Source organism: Benincasa hispida, chromosome 6 (genome assembly GCF_027475165.1).
Source record: "Benincasa hispida cultivar pf3 chromosome 6, pf3_genome.v1.1, whole genome shotgun sequence".
Taxonomy (NCBI): Eukaryota; Viridiplantae; Streptophyta; class Magnoliopsida; order Cucurbitales; family Cucurbitaceae; genus Benincasa; species Benincasa hispida.
The window spans coordinates 11,365,502-11,373,912 of NC_143483.1; the positions used below are offsets into that span (position 1 = coordinate 11,365,502).

Sequence of the window (8,411 nt, forward strand, 5' to 3'; positions counted from 1 at the left end):
AGAGCAGTTGTAAATATAGAAATTAGGCCTAAAATATTAGCAGATATAGTATAATGTAAAAGAATTTACAAGTATAGCAAAATTTAGATCCAGAGAATCTTTAATGATAGACGTTGCTATAGTTACAATTCTTTAAAGATGTTGCTATGCAGTTAATTATTAGCCCTAAAAATGCAATTTTGAAAGGATAAAAAAGTTGTAAAGATAAAAGAAATAAAAGTTATGTTTTAGGCCCAAAAACTATAACTTAGTTAGGGCCGACAAGAGATATAACAAAATTTAATGTTTCATTTGAAAAAATGATAAAAATGTTTTAAAATTAAAAAAAAAATAGCAAAACAAATTTATATAATAGAAAATACTAATTAGTAAATGACAAAACTAAACTAAAACAACAAAATTAAGTACAAACGAGAATGCAAAGATATACGACTTAAAAAACGAGAATGCAAAGATATACGACTTAAAAAACAACTCGAATTTCACAAATGCACTCAATATCATTTCCGAAGCAAAAATTAAAAAACACCCAATATGATCTTTAACGCTCCCAACAACTCAAATTTCACAAATACACTCAATATCTAAACATTTCAGAAGCAAAAATTAAAAATCACCCAATATGGTCTTTAACGCTCCCAGCTGCCAATAGAACACGTGTATGCAAAGGAAGATCTTGGGGTCATTAGAAACTTATGGTTATGGTTGCCTACAACGATGGACTTCCTCCAAGGTGAGAAAGAGCAAAGGTAATTGTACCAGTAAAGTTGTTGTTGGCAATTGAGTAGACGATGTGACTATTGAAAATATGATTGCATTTAACATCAAACTTCGCTTCATTCCATATGACCATTTTGCTCATAGGATCTTCAAACTTTAAACCCTGTCAATCCCAGAACGTCATTGTTGAAAGTGATGTTCAAAGTAGAAACAAAAGTAGGAACCATGTGTATGAGCAAAAAAAGGTAGGCGACCTGGTGAGGGTGGTCGTCAAAAACTAGCCAAGACGATGAAATTCAAGAAAGGGTTACTAAACCAACGTGAAGAAAATGAAGAATATGAGATTTAGAGTTTTTTTGTTATCTTATTTTAACAACAACAACAATAATATTAATAATAAATTGAACAATATATATATCACCCATACATGCTTCATTTAAAATTTAATTCTCATTTATATGTTTCTTTTTAAGTACAACAAATCATTTTTATGTGTTTTTATATGAAAAATTGAAAACATCGGAAATATGAAAAAAAAAATAATTTGATAATAATATATATAAAATAATGAAAAAATATTTAGACACAATTGAATTTATAACAAACATTTAAATAATTTGAAAGTTATTTAGATAAAATCAAATTTGATAATAAAAAATAAATTCAAATATAAATTGTAGAGAAAAATCAGGAAGTTTTTGTTTATTGTGATTAATTCGATAAGTAGTTAAGATAAAATCTAATTAGATAGTAAAATAAAATTCAAATATAATTTAAGAGAGAAAAATCCGGAAGGGAGCTCGTTTATTAACAATTACACTCTATTTATCATTCTATTTTCATTTAAACTTCAACAATTACACTGTATTATAACTCTATCAACCACAAAACCACGAAAGAAACAAACTCGTTGTAGAGGCATAACAAACAGCGAGATTGCAAAAGTGAATATTTATTTATTTGTCAAAAAGACAATGACTAATAATATAATAAGATGATAATGAACAAAAGGTGATTAAAAAAATACAAAAAATGATAAAATTTAAATGAAATATACAATTTGTTAGATGATAATATGTATAAAATATAAATTAAAGTCCTAATTGGGATAAAAAAAATTAATCCGAATTTAAAATAATAAAAAAATGTAAAATCTAAAGATATATTGTAAATCAAAATGGTGATAAATAAATTAAAGATGGATTAGTTCTAAATATTTTTGAAAAATGGTTAAATCAAATCAAAACAGATAACTAATTTAAATTAATTAGGAGAGAAAAATAAGGAAGAGAGTGATCAATTCGTAAAGTAGTTATCAAAATCTAATTTGAATATTAAAAATAAATTTAAATTCCAAGAGAGGACGCTCAATTTTAGTTTTGAAATTGGATCTGTTAGATTATAATATGATTAATTTGGTTATTAATCAAACTTTCTAATTACATTGTATTTATATCTTGACTATTCATCTAGCTCTTACACTGTATTATCTTGGTTATTAATAAAACTCTACACTTACATTGTATTTAATATTTTGAACATACGAACTATGTAAGGGCAAGTCAGATATTATCAAAATGCTAGCTAAAATAGTAACTAAATATGAAATATGTACAATTGAATCTAATAGCATGTACAAAACAATTTAAACCTTCAAAAAATTTGAAAAAAATATCCGCTTAATTTATCAAGAATATGTATAAAATAATGAAAAACAATCCAAACATTTGAATAAATTTAAATTTTGATTAGATAAGTAAAATTTGGTAATATATGAATATTTAAAATATAAATTTGGTAGAAAAGTCTGGATAATTAATTCAACTAAGATTAATTCGAAAGGTGGTTAAACAAAATCTAAATTAATAAGAAAATCACATTGAAAAATTAACAACATTACTAAAATTAGTATCGACGGTTATTGTGAGGAAGGTGATTATTTTTAGTTTTTCAAATGAATGGATTGGAGAGGAGGTAGAGAATTAAGGCATCAACAATTACTCTGTATACAGAACCCCACCCCTCATTGTTATGATTCTACACTTATCATACAATCCATATATATATATTTATATGAGGACAAATTTGAAAAGATAAAGAAAGAAAAGTAATGTTTTAGGCCCAAAAACTATAACTTAGTCATCCATCATTGTGTTTCACATTGAGCCCTAGGGCCCACACATTTAATTATGATTGCAAATGGCACAAATTAGTGAATACAAAAACTACACTCACAACTTGGGAATTTTTTAAACATAATAAACCATACCAACCTCAAGAGTAGAAGCATAAGGAATGCTCAAAGCATAAGATGGCCCCCTTGAATTTTTCCTCAAGAAATCATATCCATAATTAATCACAAGCTTCTTCATCCAACCTGATCCTTTCTTTGCTTTCACATATGAATGTCCCATTATGAATGCTATTCCTGCCTCCCTTGCCTCCATCAACTCTTGCAACTCTCCCCTCGTATCGATGTCCATTTTCGGACTCTCGGGAAGAACGAATCTTACTCTTTTCCTCAACTGCTCCGACTTTATTATCTCTGAAGTTCCAATGATTGGCGAAGCATACGTTTCGTTTTCACACATATGTATACCATCTAGTTGGGTTGATGAAGTGCCAATCACTGTCATTCTTTCATTGTCGTCCAAGTCCTCGTGTCTAAAATCGTTGCATTCTGTTCTCTCGGACCGTATGAATTCTGCAATGCTGCAAGCAAGATCTTTCTCAAACTCCAAGTCGTCCTTGTGCATGTCACGGTAGCCATACCGTGCAATGCAACGGTAGAGTCGATACTCCTTTGGCCCAACTCTTCCAACTAAAAACCTTTCCTCAGGCCTCACATGAGGCACTGTGACAGATTTGATGCAGAGGAAGACTAGAATTTGGTGAAAGGCTGGAAGGTTGGTGACAAAATGAGAGAAAATGGCAGGGATCCCCGAAACGAGTTCGGTATGTACAAGGCCGATCCCTCGGACTCGAACGATCCCAATTTTGGGTCCTATGCTGAGGAGCCAGTTGATAGGGACTTTGTTTTCAACATCAGCCTCATATTTCTTCACAGTGCCATAGTGCCAAACATACATAACCACAAGGAAGGTCAGTGAAAGAGCAATAGGAACCCAAGCCCCTTCAAAGAACTTAATAAGAGAAGCAGAAAAGTAGAGAGCTTCTATGGAGCCAAAGAAGAGTATGAAGGCTATGGCCAGCAACACGCTTTTACGCCAACATAATACAATGACGAGTGACATTAAACACGTTGAGACGAGCATAACGGTAATGACCGCCAACCCTGTATGATAAACAAATAGATCGAGTGTGTCCTTGAGTCTGAGAAATAGTTAGAAAAGCAGAAACACAACAGTAGAAAAACATTTATGAACAAATACCTGCCGCATTTCCTAGACGTTTTGTGTCTCTAAACCCAATGGTAACAGCCAAACATAATATCATTAGTATCCAATTGATCAGCGGAATGTAAATCTGGCCATGTATTTTCGAAGACGTATGAATGATCTTTACCCTCGGAAAACAACCCAAAGCAGAACATTGTTTGATGATCGAAAATGTGCCGGTGATGATCGCTTGACTACCCACCACTGCTGCAAGTATTGCTATTGCAAGAACTGGCCATCTTACCTTCTCTGCAACAAAACATAGGCAAGACTTAACATTACTTCATACAGGTCTAATTTGATTCTCCAAAAGAAAAAGTTAGTAATGAACCAACCTACCAGGAACAGAAACATAGAATCCAATTCGATAATCATTGTCGAGATTGTGGTGCTTGGATAGATAAGCAGCTTGTCCCATATATGCAAGAACTAAGGACGGATAAACCGCAAAAGTGAAAGCAAGCTGCAGCATTGTGACTTACTGTTACGAAAACATTCGAGAAAATGGCAAACATTGTTTTTACATTCAGATTGCATTCGCTAAAAGTTGTGCTTTGTTTTGCTTCAGTTTAATACCTTGATAGAAAACTGTGAGAAGTGCCCAAGATCAGCAAACATAGCTTCTGAGCCTAAAAATGAAGAAAAAAAAAAAGGCATATCAGAAACAAAGAAAACACATGGATGGAATTGATTGCGGTTGGAATTAACGTCTTTGCACCTGTTATACACAAAAGGATTCCGCCCAATGCCATCCAACCTTGCCTTTTGGTTTTTTTCAAGAATTTATACATGTAGTATGGGGAGAGTGCTTTGTAAACCAGGGGATTCCAATAGAAGATATTGTACAAACCAATTGCACTGATGCATAGAAGCCATACAATTACAACAGGAGCAAACAGGAACCCGACCTGATTCGTTCCATAATGTTGCAATGCGAATAAGAATACCAATATACCACATGCTAGAGGGACTTCGATATCTGCAAGAGAGTATAACATTCTTCCAAATTAAACACCAGTTAATCGAAAGTATATATATATGTTGCTACAACAAAACAGGAGAGAGCAAAATCACATGGTAATGAGAATAGGAGCTTTATTCAGAGTTACTGCCAAATAGTATAACAAAAGTAAGAGACTAGCAACTCTACCAAACCACTTTACAAATTTGATCATCTTATTTAAGATCATTCCACAAATTGACTTCCTAACATTTAAGAGAAGGTGCCTTGATACTTTTCAGTTTTCTCCTTCCATTGTATTGACCACAGAGAGGCAACCTATTCAGAAACTTATGTTACACCATATGCAAGATATTGCAAGCTAGAATTTTAACATCATAACAAAAAAATATGGCAAGCTCGGTGCCGACTTCCCTTCGATTAAGAGAACTAAGAAGTACTTCTTAAAGAAACCTTCCCACATCGAAAAACCAGATTAAAAAAGACGACCATAATCGTTTGGGTTAGGTTTGAAACAAAAATGAAAACATGAAAACTGAACCAACCAAGATAAATACATATATTAAAATTTGGGTGTCTTATTAAAATTCTAGGTCGGTGTAGATAGCGCTGAATTGAGATAATGCCAAAGTGAGCTTAGCTCAATGGTAATTGGCATGACGTGTCCTTCCTCCCTAGAGGTTGTAGGTTCAATCATCCATCCAGCAATTTTTGTAACTAAAAAAATTTGTGTCCAGCCTCACTTTGCAGCCCAGCAGCATCCTTTGTTTCACTGTTCCCTAGGCCCAGCCCAATCTGCCATGCTTGGATTAGCCAAACGGCAAACTGCTGAACCGAACAAACTGAACCGTCATTTGAGTGGTTCAGCTGTTAACTCATAAACAGTTCAGTTTTCTTATTTTTCTATATAATTGGCAGTTCGGTTTCAGTTTGACACCCAAACCGAACCGAACTGAACCAATTATAAACCTACTTCCTACAGACCTTGTATAAACATGTTATTTCACATTGTCATGTATATATATATATATGTATGTACACAATTACACACAGTAGATGAAGAATTGCAAAACTCATGGATGACCAAAAAGAAAAAAAAAAATGGAAACATACACTGGTGATGTTCCTTAGCCATGGATAACTCAAGCCCAGAAACAGCTGAAAAAACTGCAACATATGAACAGAAAACCCCAAATCAGTCAAACAAAACTCTATAATAAACATTCTTAAACCCCAAAAAGAAATAACTCTAAACCAAAAAAATAGCCACCTGAGATTGCTGGTGTGAGAACACCATCTCCAATAACCATACAAGTCCCAATCAAAGCAAGAACAAGCAACATTTTTTGCAGAACTTTACATTTCTCCAAAGTTAATTTCAAACAAGAACTAAAACTAAAATTAGTAGTGTTTTCAGTTTGAGGCCTATCAATTGTATATGCAGAAAGTTCTTCATCAGCTAGTTGGTGATTTGGGAGAGAGCTCAACCGAGCATGGCGACAGAGCAATGAATACAGAGCAAAAGTTCCTCCTTCACCATTATCATCAGCCCTAAGAACTATAAACACATATTTAAGTAAAGGAATAAGTGTCAAAGTCCAAAATACAAAGCAAAGAACCCCATAAACCTCCTCATTAGTCTCAGAATGCTGAAGATTCTCAGCAAAAGTGCTTTTGTATACATACAAAGGAGAAGTGCTTAAATCCCCATAAACAACCCCTAAACTCTGATAAGCTAAAGTGAAGATTGTCCTCCATGAATCTCTCTGCAACAACAGAAAAACCCAAAAAGATTAGATTTTTTAGAGATCCATCCGTTGAAATAACAAATAAAATTACCTTTCCAGGATGACCCCAGAACAAGCTTGTATCCATTGAGGCTAATTCAGAAGAAAAAAGGTATAAATTTGAAGAAAAGGAAGCTTTTTTTTCAATTGCATGGAGGAATATTGCAAGAGAGAATGCAGATAAAGCAAAGAACAATGAACAATACAGAGAATGATCAGCTCTTTTGGGGTTTTATAGGAGAAGAAGAGAAGAGGGAGTGGGTTTTTGGAGTCAATTTCTTCTCAAAATGGGACATTATTATTTGTTAATTGTTCATGTTTGATGACATGATATACATAGAGAGAAAAAAAAAGGAATGATTTTTGAGATTGATGAAAGTGAGAAACGTGGGTGGCTGTGTCAGCTAACATACAATGTGATTGAAAATTTAAAATTCCTTTGCAATGAAAGCAATGGAACAATGAAATGAAAAGTTTAAGGATTTTCTGTCCACTCAGTGTGTTCGAGACAAAAAAAAAGAAAAAAAAAAGTGAAATTGTGAAGTCTTGAACCTACGGTTTAAATAGTTTAAAAGAACTATAAAATTGATATATTTTTAGTCATAGATCACAAATTCTTTGGACCAGACAAGGAGAATGAAATTAATAACTTCCAACTATTTGGGTCAAATACCTCTTAATTCTAATTATTTATTTGCTAACTAGGTTACACCTATTTTTTTATAGTCCAATAAAGTAGGTTCAATTATTTATAAACTCTAACTAAATATAGACGTTAGAAAGATTCGAACCGGCGATTTTTTAGTAACTAACACAATATATGTCAGTTGAGTTATGTTCGTTTTTTACTAACACATATTTTTTTAAATGATAAGTATTACTTTGAATGAAAGTAGTATTGTTTGTAATTTGCAATAACTAACCTAAAAATGGAAATTTTTAAACATGGTGGAATCTTTATATTGTTAGAACAAATTGGTTATAAAAGTAAAACGTGGTCACGTGTTCGATACCATGTTATCAATTGTAAAACATTGTCATGTTGTTTCAAAAGTAGGATAGAAATACATTGGATAACCCTTTCTTTTATTTGTTACCTATTGTTTTGAACTTACTCAAAGGTTCTAATTTTTCTTTTTATTATAAAGATTAAATTTAAAAGTATATTGGCTCTATAGAAATTTATGTGTAACGTGTGGTGACGAAAGAAAGCGAACAACTAGATAAGATAAAGTAGAACATGCGGCATTTCTTTGTTTTTGAACCAAAAATCAAATACTTTTTACCTAGTTGTCACTTGATTTTGACTACTAAAGATATTATCCAAACTAAATTAAATAAAATTATTATTGAAAATAATAAAAACTTAAATGTGATTACAGATACAATTAACAAAAACTTAAACGTGATTACAGATACAATTAAGTTTATTTCTCTTTCAAACACATATAGAGAAGGAAAAATATGTCAACTTTAATCGATTGACCATTTAATAGAAAAGGAGACCGAATAGCAAAATTTAATAATTCTAAAGAATTGACGAAC

At 32.2% G+C, this 8,411-nt stretch overlaps 1 protein-coding gene across 3 annotated transcripts; it reads right to left on the reverse strand.

The window, feature by feature from the left end:
* Positions 1-622: 622 nt before the first annotated feature.
* On the reverse strand, positions 623-7,255 carry LOC120079363 (potassium transporter 8-like). 3 transcript variants are annotated; one of them, XM_039033524.2, is made up of 9 exons: positions 6,919-7,160; positions 6,350-6,845; positions 6,193-6,246; positions 4,837-5,097; positions 4,695-4,747; positions 4,458-4,581; positions 4,113-4,367; positions 2,994-4,015; positions 623-883 (listed from the first exon to the last, which is right to left on the reverse strand). In XM_039033524.2, exons 1-9 carry the CDS (start codon positions 6,952-6,954, stop codon positions 710-712), a joined length of 2,475 nt encoding a protein of 824 aa, XP_038889452.1. In that variant the 5' UTR covers positions 6,955-7,160; the 3' UTR covers positions 623-709. The 3 variants fall into 3 exon arrangements, with proteins under 3 accessions (XP_038889452.1, XP_090170590.1, XP_038889453.1); XM_090314464.1 differs by lacking the exon at positions 623-883 and having other exon boundaries at positions 2,834-4,015; positions 6,350-6,637; positions 6,766-6,845; positions 6,919-7,070; XM_039033525.2 differs by lacking the exon at positions 623-883 and having other exon boundaries at positions 2,834-4,015; positions 6,919-7,255.
* Between the last annotated feature and the right edge of the window lie 1,156 nt (positions 7,256-8,411).